We start from the raw sequence: 24,456 nt of genomic DNA, 5'->3' as shown, positions 1-24,456 counted from the left end.
AACTTTGACCATGTTTCAGCAAGAAGCTCCTTTACAGTTTATCAATATTGGCTCCAACATGCCTGAAGTCAGGACTATACTAAAACACTTTGAAACCAAGGCCGTTGAGAATATTCACACCTGAGTAGTTCATTGAAGAAATATTGCTTGATGCAATACCCTCAGTGTGTGCCCCCAGCACCTCTTTGGTGTTAGCTGAAACATTAGGAATGATTTTGATTTCAAGAAGTTTCCAGGGTGAGGAGGATGCATTCTTCGCTTCACCCCTGCAAGACCTTTCCTAGGTTGTCCTCCATATGTACCATGGAAGAACTGCAATGTAGCCAGCAGCACACAGCATGCAGGATTGGCTTTTTCAGCCCCAGCCCTATCCCTAACCCTCAACTACAGCAGCGCTGCCAAATAGTTCATTCCCTCCGACCCTCCTTGGGCAAACTAGAAGCTGCATCCCAGCCACCTCTGTCATTTCAGGTGTGACGCCAAGAGTCCGGAGCGCTCCTTCTTCCCGCTGGGGCAGCGGGGTGAGCTCAGAGACTGTTCACAGAGCAGGTGCGGTTTATCAGGCATTTGTATCTCTGCATGGAGCCGATTCCCAAAGCTTGGATCATAGAATCATAAAATCATAGAATAGTTAGGATTGGAAAGGACCTCAAGACCATCTATTTCCAACCCCCCTGCCATGGGCAGGGACACCTCACGGGACACAGCAGCAGGCCTTTGGAAACTGGGGAGAGGCTTCCGTGTGGGCTAAGCCGTGCGTGCGGCGGCTGGTCCTACCCCGTCCCTCAGGCTCGTCAGAACCGATTGCCTTCGCAGGCCATTGGGCACACGGTGGAGGGGGACGAGCCGCCGGCTGGGTCCGTGTGCGTGCGGGGTGCCGTGCTCCTCGCCCCGGGGGCAATTCCCCTGACAACGACCCTCATCCCTCGCTGCCCCGGGCGGCAGCTTTGAAGTGCAGCCCCCACCCCGAGGGGACAGGAGGGGACGGGGGGAAGGGCTCGGAGGCCCCCGCGGGACAGGGAGGGTCTCTCCGGCGAGCGCCAGCCCGGGGCAGGGCTTGCGAGGGGCCGCCGGGGCTGGAAGGGGAGGGCGGACGGAGGCGTCGCCCGGGCCAGCCCGGAGCCGGGTCACTGTGTTTCCCCGTAAATAAAGAGCCCGGCAGTATAAATGCCGCTGCGGCGGGGCCGGCTCGCCCTACCCCACGCCGGAGAGCGGGCGCAGGTAGAGCCGTCGGTGGCCGCGGCGGCGCCGCCGGAGCAGCCGGTTCAGGACGCGGACAGCGCTGCGCCGCGGGGTCGGGCCGCTCCCCGGGCTGAGGGGCGGCGGGCGGCCGGGGCAACCGGCGGCGCGGGCGGGCCGCCAGGGGGGGCCGGCGCGGGCGCCGCTCGCTGCCCTCCGCCTCAGGCGGGGCCATGGCAGCGGGAGAGCGGGCGGCGGAGCCGCTGGCGGAGCTCAGCCACTACGTGGTGGCGCGGCCCATCTACAGCGAGGCGGGCTTCCAGGACGAGAACGAGCGGAGCCCGCCGCTGCCGCCCACGCTCCGCGAGCGGGCGCAGGCCGCCTGCAGGTGGGTCCGTCAGGCGCGGGGCGGGAGCCGGGGGGGTGCCGGGATGCGCGGTGAAGGGGCCAGTCTGCCGGTAGACCCATCTCCGCTTCCCCTCAAGGCGGACGCAGCTCCCTCCAGCAGACAGCGCTTCTGACACCGACACCTGCCCCATCCCTGCCTGGGGGACACCGCCGTGTCTGTCATTGCCGATTTAAAAGTGCATCGCCCTAGCTCGTTGTCAGCTCGGGGCTGTCGGGGGCTTCCCAGTGCAGCTTCCCAGTGCAGTGAGTATGTTCCTCACTTGTTTCCTCGCAGATGTTCGAGAAAAAGGGCCTTCCAGGTTATCAAGTCCTTCCTGCCCATTCTGGAGTGGCTGCCCAACTACCGGGTGAAGGAGTGGCTGATCAGCGACATCATCTCGGGGGTCAGCACCGGCCTCGTTGCCACCTTGCAAGGTAAAGCACGGCACGTCGGCCCCCTGTGGGGGAGCTTGCTGAACACAGGGGTGTTATGCAGGTGGAATTACAAATCTGAGACTTGTTATTTAATACTTGATATTAGGTACTATTTTGCAATAAATAATTGATGGTTTCAATTTATTCCCGTTTTCTCTTTGTTTGCCTGGAAGATTTTAATTTCCTTTGATGTGGTCTCAAGATGTGTTTAACTTTTCTTCCAAGGCTTTTACTCAAAGACTATTCATTTTGATATTTAAAATGTTAATTACTTTGTGATAAATCAGGTGGGTCACGTGGCATTATTTCTCTTTCTTGGTTATCTCAGCCTATAGCTCTCCTGCAGCAGCCCACAGAAATCTACTTTTTGGCCCATCCTTGACATCAACTCTCCTTTAAAATCTGGCCTATATGGTTGTTTGGATATCTGCAGAAAACAGTCCTCAAGGAGGTGGTATTCACACTAAAAAAATGTATAATCTTGATGGATCGTTACAGCACATGTCTTGTAATAATAAGTTTTCCTTATTTCCTTATTCTATTTATTAGGAAAGAATTTGATAGATGAACAAACAGAAAAGTGGCAGAAATAAAATAAGTTAGTTAAGGAAGAAGACCTAAAGGGGAGAAGCATTTTCTCTGAGGCAGCTGCTAAGGTCCACTGTCAAAGACAACACTAGCTATAACCCTGACGTGATCCAGCACATTCATTTCTTTCATCCCAGTAGTGTTCTTACACTGTTTTCATCATTTTTCAGGACTGGGGGAGGTTAAGCTGGCTTGTCAACCCCACATTTTCCCTCAATGAAAATCAAGTTTTTGCACACAGGTGCAAAGCTTCATATGGGGAACAAAGAAAGGTTACTCATTCCCAATTAGCCACAAGTATTCCCTACTGTCTGTTCCCTTGGAGCATGCTAGGAAGACACAGACTGTCAGAGTAAAAAAAGCTTTACAGACATCTGTTCCAGGAAGCAGGTGACCTGAGGAATAAGAAAGTGATTTGTTCAGACCTGTATAGAGTCTGTGTTAGACATGGAATGTCTCTGATGAAGGTAGTGCCCCAGTTACAGGAGTCCCTTGCATTTTTAGAATGAACTGGACTACATTGGCTTTTCATATGGCTTGTAACAGCTGTTATGCTCTTACTGTAGCCCCCTCATTTGCTTTTTTTACACTGGGCCTCATTGTCTTGTAATTAGATTCCACTTACAAAACTGATTGCTGAAATAAATACACTGTTTGGTCTCCCACCTATGTATTAATAATAACTAAAAACCCAAATTAGTACAAATCTGAATCTAGCTGTATTACATAAAAAAAAAATCTGAAATTCCAACTGGTGTAATAAGGGGAAAATTGATTGAAGTGTTTTCCAAAAACACTGGCATTTTGAGGTCCCTAAAGTCCCTAACTCCCAGCAACTATGTGTTGCTTGTAGTCATCCTAACAGTCACAGTAGTATGACCAGGACTTTAATTGTTTTGAACTCTGATGGCTTTTGCAGTATCTTTGAGACAGAACACTACTCTGCAGTGGGAGCTAACCAGGATATGATACTGAAAGCAACTTGTTTTTTCATTGTTTGTTGAAGTTGACAGCTTGCACAGGTATACAAAGGAAAACAATGATAAGGATCAAAACTGTCAAACTTGTGTGATTTACTTTTTGTATTTAAGTTTATAAGCTGATACTGAGAAAAAAAGAGCAGTCTGATTTTCAGAAGGGCTGGACATGCTGAAGCATATTTGTAGTGCAATAATTCAGAGTCTGTGCTTGATATTTTCTGTCTATAACTAGGACACTTCACATATCCCTCTTTTCTCTCTAGGGGCTGATCATTCACTCTTGCTACACTGTTCACCCACTTAAACTTCGTACCTGAGCCTATGTTTTGAGCTACCCATACAGGAACATCCTTCAGTCATTACTCATTCAACTACCAGTGTGGGATATGTAATCCCTTACTGTCACATATTGATAATCACATATGTGCCTGCAACTGATTTACAGACAAAACATATTCTAAATTGTATCTGGACGAAAGGAGTAAACCTTTCTGAAAGTCTATTCTAGACAAGGTAGTAGTTTGTTGAGAGATTTTAAGTCTGATGTTCTGATGGTATGTCATTTCAGGTTTGGCATATGCTTTGCTGGTTGCAGTTCCTGTTGGATATGGTCTCTATTCTGCCTTTTTTCCCATCCTGACATACTTTTTCCTGGGAACATCAAGGCACATCTCAGTTGGTAACTGCATGTGTTCAAGTTACAGTGAATTATCTATTACAAAATGTTAATCCTTACTGTGAACATTCATATTTCATACAAGAAAACTACTTTCTGAACTGAATTGGCTGTGCTGAAAAATTAATATTGGTGTGTTTGGGAGACTTAAGGCTTATTTCTTCTCTGTCCAGGCAATTGTGTGTAACAGCTAACTTCCGTTGTGCCCTTGCATGCTTTCTCCTTGCATTTATGCTGAAGTTTAAATCTTGTCTTGGGCTATATTCTTTGCAAGAAATTACAAGATCAAGGCCTCAGTAGGCAGTGTGAACAGGCATTTTGTCTATCAGCTAAAGCTCAAGATGGCTAAAACAGCTCTTTTAGTCTTCTCTACGAGCCTTCCTTGCTGCATCCTTTTTTGATCACTGTGGACAATGTCATCTTCTTGCCTGTCGCGGAGACCCAGAACCTGTGTGTCCACTCCAGCCTCGCTCTAGATCCTCACATCAAGGCTATGGGTAAACTTTGTTGATTCTTCCTGAATACTTTCTGTAAAAGATGGGGTTTGTTTCCTGTCAGTTCTCATTTAAAATTCATGTTACAGCTTGATCACTGAAGCTTCTTTTTCTTCATTTTAATAAAATAGTCTTTCCTTGTTCATATCCACTAAGAACAGATTGTTTTCCTCTCCCAAACTTTGGCATGATATTATGGTTTTCATCAACTTTCTTCTCTGCTGCATCAAATATTTCTGTATGCTTTCCCCACTTTCTTAGCCTCTTCCTACCCTACCTATCAGCTCACATTTTCTATCCAGGTCTGAGCTGTTAGGTTCGCTTATGTTGACATTACTACTTTCTAGATTTTCAAACGCTCATCTATGCTTTTTTCAGTACTCTTATTCATAAAGTGTCCCCTAAGGTATCTGTAAAATTAATTTATCCTTCTTTAAGACATCTCATGACATTTTCTGTGTAATTTTAGTAAATAACTAAAACGAGATTACTTTTAGATTGCATTTTGCTGACACAGTGATCACTTACTCTCTCTGTATCTTGCCCTAAGTATAGTTTCAGTCATCTTTAGCCAATGTAATACCACACTACTGCCAAAAGATGTGGTCCTACCCCTTGCTGCATGTTCCTGCCACCACCATGGTGTTTGGATTCCTGACCATGTAGCTGTGTGGCAACCTGGACCAGCTGAAAACTAACCATGATAAAAGAAAAACCCAAAGACAAAAAAAGAAAGAAAACTTAAGGAACTGTTGCTTGTAGCTGGATCACTGATCTGGTTGTGGTGCTGATACAAGGGAGATGGTTGGAACATGTTGCCCCTTTTGGCCTTGGTACAGACCTAAGTTGGCTTGAGCAAAGCATGAAACTGCACCTGGATGAATAATGAAAATTATGTAAGGAAGGAATTGTATCCTTCTGTCATTTTTGCAGTGCCTGTGGCTCCTGGCTCCCTAATACTACTAATGTACCCCATTTAAAATATTATACAGATTTTCTGATTTAGAGCTTATTTGTCTAGTCTGATAAATGCTTCTTTTTATTGTATATTAAACTTCAGTGTGTTCTGTTTGTCATTACAGGTCCATTCCCTGTAGTCAGTTTGATGGTGGGATCTGTTGTATTGAGCATGGCCCCTGATGATAATTTTCTCATAGATAGCAGTAATGCTACAGGGACTAATGTTACTGGGACACTGATAGATGCTGAATCCCGAGATGCACAGAGAGTGCTGATTGCTAGTACACTCACATTTCTGGTTGGAATTTTACAGGTAAAATAGCTGTCTTGAAGACACAAGGTTGATACTGCTTTAATTTTAATGGGAAAACACAGCATGGAAATATGTACTAGGGCAGTAAGACATTTTCCTGTAATAAAACACACAAATGAAGAAGAGTAATCTCAAACTCTGAGAGCTTTTGGGGGATTATTCTTCTTATCCTGGGCAGAGTCTGTGGCAGCAGATTGCAGACCAAGAGACCTCCATGAAACTAAGTGCTAATGGTGCCTATCCTGGAGCAGCCGCTCACATGTTTCTTTAGGTCTCCTTTATTTCCTCAGATGGCACAATATTAAGCTACACAAGGTGGCAATGGGGGAATATGGTCCTAAGACTCTGTATCAACAAAAACAAAAGAACAAAACATAAGAAGTCACCAAATAAAAGTGTCCTTTTTTGTTGTTTAGCAAGCTATTATTCTTCATGATTTTTCCAGGTAATATTTGGAGTCCTTCAGATTGGTTTCATTGTGAGGTACCTTGCAGACCCACTCGTTGGGGGATTCACAACTGCAGCTGCTTTTCAAGTGTTTGTGTCACAATTGAAAATAGTCCTAAATGTTTCAACAAAAAACTATAATGGTGTCCTTTCCATAATATATGTAAGTATGTCCTATTAATCTGTTTTGGTTTTATGCCAGAATTTTTATGTGATTATCTTCTGCATCCATTTCATACAGGAACAGCCCATGTATATGGCAGTAAGTATAGGGCATTCCCTTAGCTCTCACTGTCATGAAGATCAGTTACTGTTCATTTATAGCTATGCAGCTCTAAGTAGCTGCTTTTGGTAGACCAGACAGAAAGCCAATTGTCATCTTGAAGGTTTTTTCAGACAGAGCAGGTTTTCAGGTAAAGTTTAAATGTAATTATCCAGCAAAACAGTTCTTCTCCAAGTTGTCACTTCTGGAGACTACTTTCTGTCCCACCCCTCCTTTCTGTCTTATTGTGGAGGATATTCCATCATTTCTTAACACTGTCAGGTCATCTCCCAAAGCTGATTGGTCCCAAGCCTCTTTATCTTAAACCAGCAGGTCATTCTGCTAAAGGGCATCCTTTGCCATTCCACACTGTGGTCATACTCGTGAATACTTAAAGAAGGATGTGGATTCCCACCCTGTGGCCAGGTACCTGCTGGTTAGTTAAGGTGGGGCTAAATGCTGTCACAACTCCATTTGTTGATCTTAGAGAAAATTATCAAATAGAGAAATGTCTTGGCTGGATTACAGAACTACTGAATTCCTGGAGGTCTCGTATTATGGAATAGCTTCCTTCCCCAAGAAAATTACTGAGAGTTTTGTCACTAACTTCAGCATGAAACTATCCATAACTATGGTATTTTAGATCTTCCATAGCACTTCATATCAGGATTACAGATTTCAGAAAGAGGTTGTTCTATATGAAAAAATGTATTTACAGATTTTACGTGCCTGTTCAGGCAACCAGACCAGCAAAAAATACATTAGACATCTAGATTAGCAATAATAGAATGAATATAACTGCAAACAGCAAAGCAAAGTTTAGGGAAAAAAAAATGATTGATTTTTTGGGTGGGGGGAAGTATTATGTTATTGTCCTTTTCAGAATTAATGAAAACTTTTTCCTTCAAAACAAGGAAAATCAGATGAGACAAAGTACTAACAGACTTTACAGCAGACCTGTCAGGGTGATGGACTTGTTAATCCAGCAGGTTTTTCTATCTCTATTTTTTATATTTATTGAAGGGTGATACATTTAGTAGAAAGTATTTTTGAAAAGGAATTACATGGTTCTTCCAGCTCCTGCAAGCCTGAGTGGAATGCTGACTTTTTAGGTTAAAGCTCAAAGCTTCTGAGTTCTTACAGGTAAGCCACCAATGTGTTTGCAGAAGTGTGTAGAGCAAAGAAATTGTGATTTCTGGTGTGCTCAACCAGTGACTTGCTGCACCAGCTTCAGCCAGTTTTGGACTTGCTTCAGAAGTGGTGTTTAACAAACTGCAACACTAAACATCCAACACTAGCAGAATCCACAACCCCAAGTGAGGAAATTACTGTTCCCCTGTGAACGAAAGCAGCACGAATGATGGTCAGTGAGAATGAGATTCATGGTATGCTGTACAACGGGCAAGAAGTGGCTTCAGTCACATGGTGAAAGGCATCTGATTCAGTGTTTCAGGGAGGCTTCTTCTTTAGCTTAGAAAACATGGCTGATTAAGCACTTACTTAGATGTTTTATTTCAACACCAAAGAATGGTAGTAGTGGTACTGCTTCTGCAATCCTCCCCTTGTTTTTAAACTGACAGTTCAGTGTTTGGGGAGCTAACCAGGATGCAAGAAATCTATTTCTAACCCATTTTCTACCAGATCATTCTGTTAAAGCTGTTTCACTATGCATGGAATGATTAAATTTTCTTGGAGATGGGGCAAGTGAGAATTACACTGATGCTTAGGAGAATGACATAGGAGTATTTGTAGTTTTTCTGTAATGATCACTTCATGTTTTCTCTGTACACTTACTTGCAATAAACAATAGGACCAAGCAAGGGCATAGCAAAGATACAGAAGGGAGCTGCCTATAGCAGCCCGGTTGTGGAAGTCCTCCAGCATGGGACTGAACTCTACTTAGAGGGTTAATATACACTAAGGTGAGGATTAGTGGCTGCTTTTCTCAAGTGTAGGATTCTCCACAGCCTGGCAGCACCCACATATTCGTACTCATTCTCCGTATGTCAGCAGTGGAAATAGGAAACGTAATCCACAGACCGTATGTATTAGGTACGCAGTGAACTAGAGTTTTGCCCATGCATCTGCTCGCTGTCTTTTGAATAGAGAAATGAAGATCTCCCTTGCTCCCTTGGACAAAGTGAAGAAGTTATAGATCTTCCTTGCTCCAAGAAAGGGTAGGGGTAATAAAACACAGGTGGGTCTTAACTCTTCTTACTTAGTATTGGTTTCCTAAAAATCAGGAAGCAGAAGCCCCCTGTGTGGATATTTCTTGCACTTGAGCTTTTTCAGTTAAATTCACCATTAAATCCATTCACTGATTCTGTAGCACCTTGACAGTACATCAAGACAGGATGCCTCAGCCTATCCTTCAGGAGAGGGTTACTCTCCTGAATGAACAAGTAACTTGGCCTCCTCCAAACCCTCATGCATCTTGGATCTTTTATTGAGTATTTTCACATCCTTAAAGGGGACATAGGCAAGTTTTATATTGTCTTTTTTATTTTTCAGACTCTTATTGAAACATTTGAAAAAATTGGGACCACCAACATTGCAGATCTTGTTGCTGGACTCCTCACCATTGTTATCTGCATGGTAGTTAAAGAAATAAATGATCGGTTCAAACACAAGATACCTATACCTATACCAATAGAAGTTATTGTGGTAAGCAAAAGAGCGCAACAAAACCTGGTAACAGATAAAATAGATGGGGCTAGCTACAGGAAAACTAGAACCCTTTTTAAGTTTCAAAGCTGTTGTTTTATTTTATTACAGACAATAGTAGCCACTGGCATTTCATATGCTGCTGACTTCGAGAAAAAATACAATGCAGGCATTGTTAAGAGCATTCCAAGAGGGTAAGTGCCTTTGTTTTCTGGGAAATAAGTAATATTTTAATTGACTAAAATTGACAGTGGTAAGAGAAAAGATATAAAAGAGAAATTGAGAGCTGTAACCTGAGTTTAGAACTCAGACCTGGAGATTTCCTGAGTTTTACTTCTGGCTCTGTTGAGTATGCACCCAAATATGTTGCCTAGCTTTCCTTCATCTGTAAAATGGGCTTAGGGGGATGTCTACCAGATTCATGAAATTCATTTGAGAATTAATTACTTCATAAAGTGAATGTATGACTATGGGAAAATGTAGAAAAAAAGAAAAAATAGGATTTTTACTAATGAAATTCTGCATAGATTTAGTTTCTGTAGACCCAAGTTATCCCTCCCGTTGTGGTTCATATTCATGCTGCTAATATTATCCCAATAAATCTTGTTACTTCCGTAGTCATAAGAACAAGGATGTTGAGGATTGCACGGGTAGAGACTTTCACTTGAAAGATTCAGAGCACTTCACAGTAGTAACCTTCACATTCCATTTGGTATTCAGGGTTTGATTAATTAAAATTTGAGGAAACACAGTAGGAGATAAAATGTTTTTGAGATCTTCTGAAGAAGTATGTTAACAATAGTATGAAGTGTCATTAACATATTTATGTAATTCATCATACTATTCAATACATCCTTTATTCAATTCTTAAAAAAATGTACTTTTTCACTTTGCTATCATAAGGCCAAATCTCAGTCATGCTGAGAACAATGAGAGCTTTGTTGCTGATTAATAGCATCAGGATTTGGGAGAGCTAGATAAGCGTGTTCTGTATGTCAATGGGCTGTTTCCACCTTTTTATTAACTTGAAACATTACACTTCATATTATAAGCAACCTGTATGCCTCTGCCTCAAACTCCTTGACAATTCTAGTAAGAACAGAATTTGATCAAAGATGATAACACTAATATATTTTCTAAATGCTAGATTTTTGCCTCCTGAACCTCCAGATGTCAGCCTGTTTTCCCAGATGATAGCAGCCTCCTTTTCCATTGCTATTGTTGCTTATGCTATTGCCGTATCTGTGGGGAAAGTATATGCAACCAAGTATGACTATGCTATTGATGGAAACCAGGTATGTATAACCAAAAGAGTTCATAGACATAGTGAATGTAAGTTCTTTTTCATGTAGCCAAATGAAAGAAACATCATCCACACACATTTTCCAGACTAAAGCTGAAGTCTGACAGGATAAATTCTTTCAACTATTGGGGGAAAAAAAAGCTGAAATGGCCATATATTACCTGACAAATTTACCACAGAGAGATGAGCCAGATGTGCTCTATCTTAAGTATGGTCTTGTAATGAAATTACTTTTATATTGCTTCAGTGACTCAAGTAGCTCTGAAAAGGTAACTAAAGCTAAGCACTGCATAGGGGATTTTCTGGTGATGTCAAGTTGACATAGCCAGCTTTAGCCACCCGCTTTCCATTTCCACTTGTAAGGTGTATTTTGAGGTGTGCTTCTGGAGATGAGGTGCAATGTTAAGAAGTTCCTCTGGACAGCTTTATTTAGGCTTAGGCTCTGTGAAGGTTTTGTATCAGTTGAACTTTTCAGTTAGGGCATGATTTTATGCCAACAGAATAAATTGTTGTGCTTCTCAGCATGACACCAGTTACAGCAATATAAATGTACTTTACCTATATAGCTAAGTCCTGCAGCTTCACAGAAGTAAATGCTTACCAGCATATCGACATGCTTCAATAACTGTCTGCACCAAATGGCTGAATTGCTTTAATCATTGGTTTCTAAAGACTAGAATGTAATTAGCTGTGCATTCACAAACTCTTAGAGGATTCCTGCAGTTGTTCAGTGTCTTCACCAGGGGTTATGTGACTTGCCCATGGATGTGGGAGTAAAAATGTCAGAAAGCTTCCTTGTCCTACACTTTTTTAGTGTAGGATAATTTTTAAATTTATAATTTTTTATCATTTTTAATTTTATCATTTGAACAAATGAGAAAATGCACTCACTACAATAAATAGATAAGCTGAGTACTTTGTTTAATGTGTCCTTTATTTTAGTACTAATGGATTACATAAAGATTAATTTTGGAAAAACTTTTGCAGTATGTAACAAAAATACACTTCTGAACATGGTGGTCGCTTTACAATACACAAAGTTCATATCTGGTAACACTTTGATTTAAAGTTGCCTAAAATCCATTGACTTTCAGTTTAGTAAATCTGAAAGAGTAACACACGTTGCTGGAACTGCTGTTTATGCTGTTCTTTTGAGGAATATGCTGTTCTGCCAGCACTGATGTGCTTCGAAGATACTAATCAAATATTGTAGTAGTAGAATTACTGTCTATAAAAGCAAAGTGCCTTCCTTTCAATACTATACTATTAATTTTACACATAACAAAATTTAAATGCAGACATGAATGATGGACAAATAGTTTGCTTGAATAGGAGAAGTCAAAATAACATCACAGCAGCAGGTAGTGAAATAATTTTGAAGGACAGGTCAATACTATTGTCTGCCAGTGTTTCTTTTGTCTTAATATATGCATAGACCATTAAGATCTAAGAATAGTAAGAACAATACTTACAACATTTTCTTGCAGAGCACAGCTGTTTACATAGGAATAGGTCCTTCTGTTAAAGAATATAACTTCAAACTCCTGCTCTTGTAGTTGGAGCTTAATGAAAATCTTACAGGAAATTTCATTTTGGAGAAAAGAAGGGAGAAAGCAAAAAACCAAATCTTAAATTGTATGTTTAAAAATTTGCAGTGAGTGAAAAGCTCTTGTGACTCTGTTGGCTTGGAGAAAACAATGTTTCTGTCAATTATATGGGGTTGCAAGCAGCTCCCAAATGCCTCATTTCCCAGCAGAGGAATGGCCCAGATCCCAGGACATAAAGGCCCCAGGGTCCTTGTCACTTGTGCAGAACAACCAGCATCAGTAGATGCCAGCATCTGTGACCCTGGGGCAAATCTATGAGAACACTGCCTGGGACTCAGCGTGAGTTCATTGGGATGTTCAGAGTGAAAAACTTCTGGCTCAATAACCTAGATATTTTCAGTGTAACCGTTTTATTGCAAAGTTCCTGATTAGTTCTACTAATAATACAATGCATTAATGAAAGGCTTGTATAAACTCAGACTTTTGCACTGATTAAAATTATTTGTTTAGCTGATGATGCTTGGGAGTTAAATTTATACAAGTCCCATTTCTTGATGCAGTTATACCAGTGTAATTGTTAGAAATGTTAGGTTTGATGACATTGATAAAAATAAATTTTAAACATCTTCATACTGAGATGAGTATGTGCATGCCAGGGAGGGTCTATCAGTCAGCTTCATTGTATTGATTCCCAAACACAGGTGGTTACACTGGCACAAAAGGAATTTGTGTAAACATTTGACAGCTATTACTAATCCATACTCTTCTCAATATTATTGTGCCACCTACTTTATAAACTACTGTACAAAATACTGTCATTCTCCATTGTGGAATTGTCTTCAGGTGTCTGTATTTACAGCATCATCCAATTATCTTTCAGGAATTTATTGCTTTTGGGATCAGCAACATTTTTTCAGGTGCCTTTTCTTGTTTTGTGGCAACTACTGCTCTTTCACGGACTGCAGTCCAGGAAAGCACAGGTGGAAAGACTCAGGTAATGACCTCTTCTTACTGGTACTGTGTACAGGTAAATTTAATCTTGTATGAGGCACAGCTTTCATATTGGGTTGAAAGTAGTCCTAAAATGATTGTGTTTCTGGCATGTGGAAAGCCACGGGTATCTTAGCTAGCTGCTTGTACTCTGGTAATGAGTAATTTTTTGTGTCCTGCTGGAAGAGAGCAATGAAGTTTTACATGGTGTGAATTACATTAGGGGTCAGAAATGCTTCAAGCTTAATTCCTCAGAATTTCATTCCCAATTAAGGAACTGAATTTGTCACAGTAGGAATTCAGGATGAGGGAGGAAGTCCTCTCACAGTTGCCTATGATATATTTAAGCTCCCGTATGCTGGTCTGAGCAGCCCTACTATTTGCCATTCATCATCTACCCATGTGCTATCTTTCTCATGATGAGTAAGCTATGCCAGTTTACAGTACTACAGCTTTGCATTCTTTAAAAGAGGAGAGCAACACGTTATCCAGCAGGCCCATTTCTGGCTGACACACAGACTCTGCTCCTTTCATTTATCTCTGCAGTGCAACCCTTCCAAGAGCTACTACCTTGCGTGAAGTTGTTTATTCTACCTGCTTAATTGAATTCTGTGTTAGCTGAAGTGTATAATGATGGCCCATGTGTGCCTAAACACAATGGCAATTTGGCAGGGCTTCTTGTTCCTAGAGAAATGTAACGTGAAACTACTTGTGCATTTTCCTGTGTAATCCTAGAAACAGAAGGTAGAGTCTTAATAAGTTCATTTCCTATAAACACTCTGTTCCTTGCAGGTTGCTGGTATAATCTCAGCTGGGATTGTTCTGATTGCCATTGTTGCCCTGGGGAAATTGCTAGAGCCCTTACAAAAGGTACCGTAATTGTCCTCTGCAGTACAGTCACCAGCACCAATCAGGCACCCAAATGCTCAACTTTGATGGGCAGGATTAATAGCCCTGTTTAAACTATGGTGACTGATACCAGACAAGGCTCTGGTTTACAGTGTTGAGCACTATCTTAATATGCATCTCTGCTTCTGAGTAACACTTTTTCATCATTTTTTTCCTCACAGTCTGTGTTGGCAGCTGTAGTCATAGCTAACTTGAAAGGAATGTTCATGCAGGTGTTTGACGTTCCTCGTCTGTGGAGACAGAATAAAGTGGATGCTGTAAGTAACCTATTTTTTTCTTTTTTCCTGAATGGTGTCTGGTTTACTTTTTGCCTTTTAATACCATCCAAAATTCTCTTTACTACCACATACACAGAATTCTTGTAGAGTTCACATCAATTAAAAATTCCCCAGTTTAGAGTTTTACATAGTATTCTGCTTATCTTTATTATTCCATATACCTCAAAGTAAGGGTTCCAATCAGGGTATTACTCTGCAGTGATGACTACTTCATAGCAATTACCATAGTTTACAGCACTCTTGTGTTGGCATGGCTTAGAAATCACAATAAAGATGGCCTGTTGCCACCTTTACCATTCTGCTTTTATCTTTTGCACAGTTTAAATGGGTCAGAAAAGCTGACCTTTTCTTAATTTATGCACATATATTTATGTTGTTACCACACTAGTGTCCCATTTGTCTGGATAATCTCAGATAGTCCTCAGAAAATATGATTTCTTGTTGTAGCAAGACTAACCCAAGGTAGAATGTGGATTCATTTGGCATGCTAAGGGATATATAAACAGGCTTTCCTTACAAACCATTATACTTGCTCACATCCAACTGTGTTTTCTGTAGAATAGACTTGGAGTGTGGCTGTTAGGGCAGGAAAAGATTGCATGGAAAGTAATTTCTCCTTGCAGCCCTTACTGTGCTTAGTTTTACAGTTACTGGGCAGTACCTGTCTCAGGTAGATCTGAACAGTTTTAGTCAATCATATAGTAGTCTTCTTCATAGGTAAAAGATCCCTCTGACTGCAGTGAGAAGTGCAGGCACTCGGCTTTCTGAAAGATTGGGTCCACTGGGTGTTCTGCCTGGGCAGTGACGTAGGAAGGAACTGAGGAGCCCACTTCAGCTGTTCTGCCTGAATATTCAGTGGAGACCTTAGAGAGTGCCATCAACCTTTAATATGAAATACCCCTTTTTGCAACAGTTCTCAGACACCACTGAGGAGCTCCCTTCCCTGTCTATCTGTCTGCAGATGGGGCATTTTACAGTATTTTACATCTTGAGAAAGTAAATTTTTTCTATTTCTAATGAAAGATTAACAAAGACTGCCACCACTGAAAAGAAGAAAATACGATAGTTACCTGCATCTCCTTTAATTTCACTGAAGTAACTGGGTCCTTGAGAACTGCTGGAAATTCTTTTGTATGGAAGTTAGCTAGTTGTCAGTATGCTATGATCATCTCCATAGTTACATTTTTCTGCTACTCATATTGTCTGGTCTAGTGATTCTTCAGTGTGGCCATAAGTTATATATTATAGGTAAGAGACTTTACATTTGTTATTTCCTCTCCAGGTGATCTGGGTTTTCACATGTGTAGCATCCATCATTCTGGGACTTGATTTGGGATTACTTGCTGGCCTTTTGTTTGGCTTGCTGACAGTTGTGCTGAGAGTTCAGTTGTAAGTAACATAGGATCAGAAATAATCGTTGTTGTTATACCATGAAAAAGGAAGACAATATGCTGAAAAGTGAGATGATTTGTAGCACAAAATATGCTTGGGCTTACAGATATTGTGAAATGGATAAAATCTGTTCTTTAGAATAAAAACTGTCTGTGTGCTGTCACTTAATTGCACTGATAAAAGAGAAACGACATTATTTTATCTTTATTTATTCTATATCATGGTGGGTATTTTGGTGGTTCTTAGCCATATGTTATTTATGCACCTACATAATTGAGTTCTAGAAAGGATAGGAATATTCCAGATCAAATACAAAAAGATGTATGACGGGCTTCTGTAATTAATTGATCATGATAGTAACTCTTAGTATGTAATACTAGAACAGTATGTTGCATATACCAATAACCTTTTAATGTATCGCTTATACAATACTGAATGTATACCTGTGAAAGGAGGAGAAAGCATGAGAATATGAGAAAAAACTATTCTTGTGGCTGATGTGTTGCTGCTCAAAGAACACACGGTAGTGGAATGGTGAGAAAAGATGGCTTTGCAGAATCTTGTTTGGCCATCATATTACTTTTCATTGATCTTTTCTCTGAAAATGCATATAACTCCTTTCCTTCAGTCCAGAGAGTATGGTTACTAGCAATACTAAAGAACAGTTGCACTGTCAGCAAATGCAGAAAAATAAAGCCTTGAAAGAGTTGCCATATGATAGTAGATCATAAAAAATGGAATTTGAAGAGCCTCAAAACCCTCAAAATTCCCAAATTCAACACAGATATGTGAAATTAACATTAAAAGGAAGGTGAGGCCTTACAAATTCCAGAACAATGTGCTTGAGCTGTTAAAAATATGTATGGAGACTGCAAAATATTTTGATTTGTTATTGATGGAAGTAAAATTAAAAGGGCTGGACAAAAAATTGTAAGTAATCGGAAAAGAATGTAAATGTCTTGTTTCAGTTGATTTGAAACAGAAGAAAAAGGGACCAATTTTTTCAGAGTAAAAAAAAAAGTTTTTTCATTTGAACTAAACTAATCTGCTTTTAAAATGTTTTTCTGGTTTGGGAAACAAATGGAACAAGTTCTTCATTCAGCTCTACATAAAAATGGTGCACCAAGTAGACTGAGACCATGGTACCTTGTCTTTGAAAAGGACCATTCACTACAAATCAGAAAAAGACACAGTGGCACAAAGCAGATACAACACTTTTGCAATGAGACTTAGTTTGACAAAAGGCAGCAGACTACAAGTCTAAGAGAGTTTGTATGCAGTAATGCATTCAATCATGTGAATGCCTAAGCATGATGTTTACCTTCACTGTCTTTTCTTTTCGTTTCTATTAGTCCTTCATGGGGTGGCTTTGGAAACATTCCTGGCACAGACATCTACAAGAAGGTCAAGGACTACAAAAATGTAAGTCATTGCTGAGTTGTTTCCATTCAGTCTACAAGCCAGTGTAAGACAAAGTTATGCATATTGTGGACAGCTTGAATTTGGAAGTGGAGTGACCAAAAAGAACAAGTTTCAGGACTGAATTCTGGATCCAGATGGTTGATCCATATTGCATGCTGGGGCTGCAAGCTTCTGAAAACTACATCACCTCAATTATCAGCAAAGATATGCCATTGTTTTGTGAATTAGATATGTAGCTGAATTTTTGAAAGAGTTGAACTGCTTCTTATTAGCCAAAATATGGTTGTTGCTGCTTAACCTTATATTCTTCGGCATCAGGTTATAGAACCAGAAGGTGTGAAGATTCTCAGGTTCTCAAGTCCAATTTTTTATGCTAACATTGATGGACTGAAAAGCAGCCTCAAATCCACAGTAAGTGACAATGTGATGGATTTGGATGCTTCTTAAATGTCTTTGGGATTTCCTCAGAATTTTATCTAGGTAAAGTTAAGTAATTCTGATACTTTTTCTGTAGGTGGGATTTGATGCAGTCAAGGTATATAATAAGAGACTCAAAGCACTGAGGAAGATACAAAAGCTAATCAAGAAGGGAAAATTAAAGGCTACTAAGGTAAGCTTTTTTTTTAGTTTCTATTATTTCTCAAAGGATTACTGTTAGAGCTTATTACTTGAGCCTTAATTATGAGTTCCTCTGTACTTATCTCTAAAATAAAGATGGAAAAGTGTGACTTACTACTATGGTAGGAAGTCTAGGATTGCAGAAGACTTAGCAGAGCCAGACACCTATTGCCAAAGACCCCACAGATCCAGGCAGCTCTGACAGTCATGGTGTTAACAGGAGTGGAAGCAAGAGATTCCCTGATCTTACCTCTACCCCTCACCACCTCAGATTGTCTTTGTGCAGTAAAAAGGCTGTCTTTTTCATGGGTACATGCTCCTGTCATCCAGCTTTAGATGCACAGGTAAGCTGTATCAGTTGGTTGGTAGACAGAACCTTCCATATCCTCCTTAAAAGCAGCAGCCACTGTGGTTATCATGGACTTCATTCTCCAGCAGCAGTTTCTACCTGAATTCCCCACCTGGGACTTAAAACTGATTGATTTTATAGAGAGTTCTCTGTGCACTGTTACCCTTCCCTGTTCTTTGATGGGGTCATCAACACCTGGTCTGCTGGGTGCCTGGGAACTTCAAGGCTGGAAAGGGAGTCCTTTCAGCATTGGTGGCCAGCAATCTTGAGGCTGGTAGGAAGGAAAAGAAGAAATCTGTTCAGTTTGTTTACCTGGTTCACAGGACCTTCATGGTCTGAGAAGGAGGGGAAGGATGAATACGTGACTTGCTTAGTCACAGGGAATGACTGCTTGCCTTACAAAGTGGTGATAGTTATACTAACCACATTACCAGGGGTCGGAAGAAGGGAGTACTGGTCATAAATATCTATCTTGTTCATTCCTGAAACAGAAGGTATCCCAGGGAAGTATTTCCTGTAACTCCAAAACTTTTTCCATGCTTAAATACTATATTCCATATATTGTCTGTGCATTAGAATGGCATCATCAGTGAGCCTGGTGTTAATAATGAAGCTTTTGAGACTGATGAGGAACCTGAAGACAACCAAGATCTTCAAGTTCCCACCAAAGAAGTAGAGATCCAGGTGGACTGGAATTCAGAACTCCCAGTCAAAGTAAACATCCCCAAGGTGCCCATCCACAGTCTCATTCTTGATTTTGGAGCAGTAACCTTCTTGGATATTGTGGCTGTGAGATCAATAAAAACAGTAAGGGCAATTTTTTTTCTGGGGTTCCATGAAAATGAAACTGGTCATTAGTACATAAATCAAGAGCTGAAGTTAATTTCTGGGGTTTTAGAAGTCTGTTGTTGAAAAATATCTCGAAACTCATACAGCAAGATGCAGAATATTTGTATGTGCCTATTTTACATGGGAAAAAAATTAAAATGCATTAAAAGAACAATATGAAGGTTGCATAGTCAAGTAATCTAACATTAGAACTGAAAAATGTGGTCCCCTTGTATGCATATGTTATGAAATATTTTAGTGATGTATTTTCTTTCCACATGCCTCCTGCTTGAAGCTAGGCACAGGATGATGCTCACTCAACACAGAGGTAGTAAAAATTTCATCCTGCCATCACTTTTTGGTCTTTAACCACAAGATTTATTTATTCATTCAATATTATTTAAATTATGAAGGAAGGAATAACAATTTCTTTATAGGGTTTTCTGTGGCTAATATCAAAGCACTTCATCAACATTCATTAATTCATCTTCAAACATCACACTACATAAGGAGATAATGTCCCTAGTTCAGGGAAGGGTAAATGAGGTGAAGAGATTAAGGCCAAGTATTTCCAGTATTTTTTTGTGTCCTGTTGCAAGTATGTAGGACCAGATTGTTCAGTCTTCAGTCTTTTGTGATGCTTTCTATGTTCAGACTGGATGTTTTCATTAACTTCATTTTGCAATTGGGATTGCTTAACTTACCTATAGACCAGACCTTAGATTACCTAGACTCTAGTTTATCAATGAACAAAAGGGGACAGAATAAGCAATCACCTCTGAAAACACTGTTCTAAGAGACTGGCCTGCCACCAAGGAGCCAGGGGTAGAATCCAGTGTCCCACCTTTTAAATACCTGAAACACAAGAATGCTGTGTGCCCTGCTTCAGCCTTCTGCCTAGCTTTGATTCAGCTCCAGCTTTTGAGACAAATGAGATATGGGGTCCACAGACATGACTCTTTCCATATGCATCTTTTTCATCCAAGAACAGGTCCATCTGGTGCATCACATGAGTGCAAAATCTGTAGACAAATTTGCATGTGCCAATGAAAGATTGTATCATATCACACATACAGGGGGGAAATAAAGCTTGCTCAGGCCCACATGGTTCTTACATGACTATGCATATTATGAAAGCAGAATGAGAACCTTAATAGGCAGTAATGTATGTATGTGTAAAATGGATAGTTCCACTTACACAGTTAAAAATAGGAAACTTCAGCAACTTAACTACTGATCTTTAAGCAATGTATAGCAGTTCCTTATTTACCATGAATACACAAAACATACAATTTGGAATAAAGACACTCAGAAACAAATGAAGCGTGTGTTTGTGTGCCTGTACAGTACTTATATAGACACATACACATGTATGCATTTTCTCCTTGCAGACTTTGTCTCTGTTGCAAACTTTTTCCTTTTTTTTTTTTTTTTTTAGATAATTCGGGAGTTTGAGAGAATTGATGTGAGGGTGTACTTTGCTTCATATCAAGGTAAACATCCAAGTATTTCTACTACCATTCATGCAGAGAATAAAATGAGAAGGGATGAGACAGGATCTTTACATGTGTCTGTGGGAGCATTTGTTCTAATAAATATTTGGATTATGACACTTATAAACATGATGGGCTGTGGTGGCACACAAAGAATGGTGGGGTTTAAAGGAAATATGGACAGTAAAAGTCAAGACAAAGCTATGATTGATATATTTGGCTGTACTTTTGATTTCTGATAGCTGCAACCATGTATTTTGACATTTATTTCTTAAATTACTTCAAATTTTATTAATCTGTTATGACTTTCTTTTATTCAGACAACCTTATATCTCAACTGGAACGAAGTGCCTTTTTTGACGACACTGTCAGGAAAGATATATTCTTCTTGACTGTCCATGATGCTGTGCTCTATATAAGGAATCAAATGACATACAGTGAAAACCAGGATCCTATATTTGAAAAGGTATCCAGTAGTACATTTCCCTTCCTTCTGTCATTCATTCTTGCAGTTTCCATTGTAGCATGGCATGACTGAAAATTAGCCATAAAGCTGTAGTAAAAAACAAGTGGGAGTCTAATAAATTGGACAGCTTCTGTAGTATGTGAATATTTTGCTAGATCAAACGAAGGGTCTATCAACCCCAGGACCTTGTTAGTGGAAAGAACACGAGAAACAGGACATATGGAGAACACTTAATCCTAAGACACATTTTCTACTTTCTGAAAACTGGCAGCTTAAGAACTGCCTTAGCTGGAGGTTTGAGCCATTATATTTAATTGACACAGATGGAGTTTTCATCAATGTGTCTGTCATACCCCTTCTGGAATCCCTTTACACATTTTAGCTTGACACTATCCTGTAGAGATGGTTTCTGTAATTTTAAATGGGTCATATGACAAATATTTCCTGTTAGTTTTAAGCCTGTTGGATTTCTGGATTGTTAACTGCAATGAATAATCATTCCCTGCTCCCTTTCCCAACACTATTAATAATTTCCTATACCTCTGATCTAAGCTGAAGAGTCCCATTCTGCTTGGTGTGAGTGTAAATGGAAGCTGTTCCACACTAGTGTTCATGCCTACTGCCCTTCTCTGTGCATTTCATAGTTGCATTCTGTGTTTTAAGATACTTAACAGTAATAAATCAGTTTCAATGATACAGGCAACACATAACTCATTATGTTTCTTAATTTCTTTCTGTCAAGATTTCACTCATGCAGGAGTCTAAACAGCCTATTGAATTCACAGAAACAAGCCGGCCTGATGATGAACTTGATGTTCAGGAAGAGGTATGCACTTTAGAACTGAATGTGTCTATTACTTATATAATACTGCTGGCTTCATCCCTTTGTTTGTAGCACTGAGTCATGCTGTGAGACTATGACAGACATACAGAGCCCTCAACAGTTTTTATCTCCATAAATAAATAACCTCTCTGGGTACGTATATGTCAGCACTTCATGGAAGAAGTCTTGAGATATAGTAGGTTATATGTGCACAAGCATCTCCACTGTCATTTTAGGACTACTTCTGCCTTACCCAGTCTTACACATAGATAAGCATGAGTTAGGTGCCTAAAAGAAAACTTGGTAAGGCTTGAGGCTTCTCAAGGCTGTCCAAAATGATGGTCAACTTCTCCCCTTCATTCCTCTTTTTAACACAACAGACACTTTCTTGCACAATCTGAACATTTTACAGGAAGCTGCAGCAAAGCAGTGTACTGAACGTAACTACCATGCAACAACATGCAGCAATACCATTAAAGCAATACCAGGGTATTTCGTATTTACAGATTGCTGCCAGAAAAGAAAATAGCACTTACTGCTAAAATACCAGCCAATAAAATAACACAACCCACTTACTCAGAAAAGGGAGATTGAGCTAAATGCCTTTTTATAGCCTGAGGTGATGCATCAATACCTCAGAACATTCCATGATTACTGTCTGTCCCTCCTATACTGCTACTGTGATACTAGTCAGAACACCATTCTTGATTCCTGATCTAAAATAGGGTAGCACCCTGTGCTTGGCCTTTCTGATCTAGCAGCAGAAATGTGATCCTTCTCTTGGTGATGCTCCAGCAAAATGCTGCAGCAAGATTTCTGTATATGTGGGATGTAGAGGTTCCTGGAGGGAAGATGGTAAGAGAAGTTTGGGACTGAGTAGAGGTTCTCAGCATCACCCTGCATTGTAGTTTCTGCTATAGCAGGAAGTCCCATAGGAAATGTAATCTTGGAAAGCAGATTGGTGAGAAACTTAGACCCTAAGCAGAAGCCTTTCAAACTTCATCAGGGCTTGGTCATTTGATTGGGATACTTGGTATCCCTGATTCACACCCTCCTCTTTTGGTTGGTATGAATATTGCGAGATGCAAATATTACTCTTTATCACTAACATGGGGAGAAGCACTTTCCACTCCTCTGTAAGTCACAGTGCAGAAAAGAATGAAGGGCTAAAAAAGCTAAAGTCACCATGATTCTGAGCAGGAGCATTTGAGAATGGAAGGCTAAAGAGACTTTAGTTCTGATTTCTATTAATGGGATTCATTCCATGTTCATATTATTGTCATTAAGTAAGAAACCAGGCAAAAAACTTCCAATCCAAGGCCAAAGAGTGTTCTGGGAGGCTTCTGTCTTCCACGTTTACAGCCACATTTTGAAGGTGAGAGCTAGTAACCTTCAGACCTGCAGCTCCTTGGCTGAACTGTCCAAAGCAGACACAAGTCAGAGATCACCTGTCTCAGAATAATTACTTTCTCTGTACTTTCTCTGAGGCCACATTGAACTTAGTCGGTTTTGGTTGGCACATACACAAGCATTTAATTTTCCAAGTGGTGTGTACTCAGCACTAACCATGGCCTGTTTCTTTCCACCTTTTCAAAACCATTTCACTAGGCTATGCGCAGACTTGCTTCATGAAGATGGGCTGCTGGTATTGTCCTACCTGTGAACTCACAGCAGTATTTATCCGCTGGTACTATATAAGCATTTTCTGCAATGAAACCAATTTTTGCACTTCAAGAAAAATCTGATTGTTTGTGTGAATGATACAGATCTCTAGAAAACTCTGAATTTTAGGTCATGTTATCCTGGAAATATTCTGGACCTTGATTCAGCAAGCACTTTCCCATATGATGGATTGATGAAAAAAATCAGAAGACTATTACAAAACATGTACTCAGCTTTGGGACTAGTCAGACAGAAGGTGCATTACAGTGTTTATCAGTGTGTACAGGATGAAAAACTGCTTTGTGGTATGCCCAGGAGAATTTAAGAGACCAAAATCTTTGGATGGCAAGCCTTTTATTCTGTATTTGTACCTCTAATGAGAAGGCAGGAATTCTAGCTGGCCAAGGCTTTAGATTCTCAAACATCAGTGTGAGCATACCTGCTGACAAGTCTTGATGATGTTTTCCAAGGAATTCCTTAAGTTGCTGCAGGCTGTTTGATAACTGAAATGGGCGACAGGTGAAACAGTCACAAAAACAGAAAATGAACCGAACTACTATAAAACTTTAAATAGGATTAAGTAACCTTTGAATATAGGTTCATTAGTTCTGTATTAGTCCCATTATAGCAAATTATGCACCACTATTAATGATCATCCCTAAAACAAAGTATACACAGAAAATTATTTTGGTTAGGTTATGCATCTTTCATCAAGAGGCAGATCATGACATAAATTAAATTAAGGAAAAACTTAGTCCCCAAGTACTTAATGGAATCTGTAGAACAGGCTGCTACTGAGTGCAAGTGAGAAAGTCAAAACATGACCGAGTACAGAAGTTTGTGGGTTTATTTTTAAATGGAATAGAGGATTTTATTTAGTTTAATAGTTATATTTTTATATAGCATATTTTTTTCTTTTTAATCTTCTACATTAAACTGCTGCTGTTCTTTTACATTTCACAGTCCATAATGCACAAGTGCAATAATTTAC

General features: G+C 40.1%; 1 protein-coding gene across 1 annotated transcript; it reads left to right on the top strand.

The window, feature by feature from the left end:
- Nucleotides 1–1,412: 1,412 nt before the first annotated feature.
- SLC26A4 (solute carrier family 26 member 4) lies at nucleotides 1,413–23,435 on the top strand. The gene is made up of 20 exons (XM_034063397.1): nucleotides 1,413–1,567; nucleotides 1,862–2,001; nucleotides 4,138–4,248; nucleotides 5,822–6,012; nucleotides 6,458–6,622; nucleotides 9,233–9,385; nucleotides 9,497–9,579; nucleotides 10,533–10,680; nucleotides 13,116–13,229; nucleotides 14,018–14,095; nucleotides 14,296–14,391; nucleotides 15,695–15,801; nucleotides 17,157–17,226; nucleotides 17,545–17,637; nucleotides 17,741–17,836; nucleotides 18,770–19,000; nucleotides 20,460–20,514; nucleotides 20,835–20,980; nucleotides 21,723–21,806; nucleotides 23,412–23,435. Exons 1-20 carry the CDS (start codon nucleotides 1,413–1,415, stop codon nucleotides 23,433–23,435), a joined length of 2,340 nt encoding a protein of 779 aa, XP_033919288.1.
- Nucleotides 23,436–24,456: the final 1,021 nt, after the last annotated feature.

The sequence above is a fragment of the Melopsittacus undulatus genome, chromosome 5 (genome assembly GCF_012275295.1).
Source record: "Melopsittacus undulatus isolate bMelUnd1 chromosome 5, bMelUnd1.mat.Z, whole genome shotgun sequence".
Lineage (NCBI taxonomy): Eukaryota > Metazoa > Chordata > Aves > Psittaciformes > Psittaculidae > Melopsittacus > Melopsittacus undulatus.
Note: the sequence above shows the minus strand (reverse complement) of the source record. Positions and strands in the feature narration are given on the sequence as shown.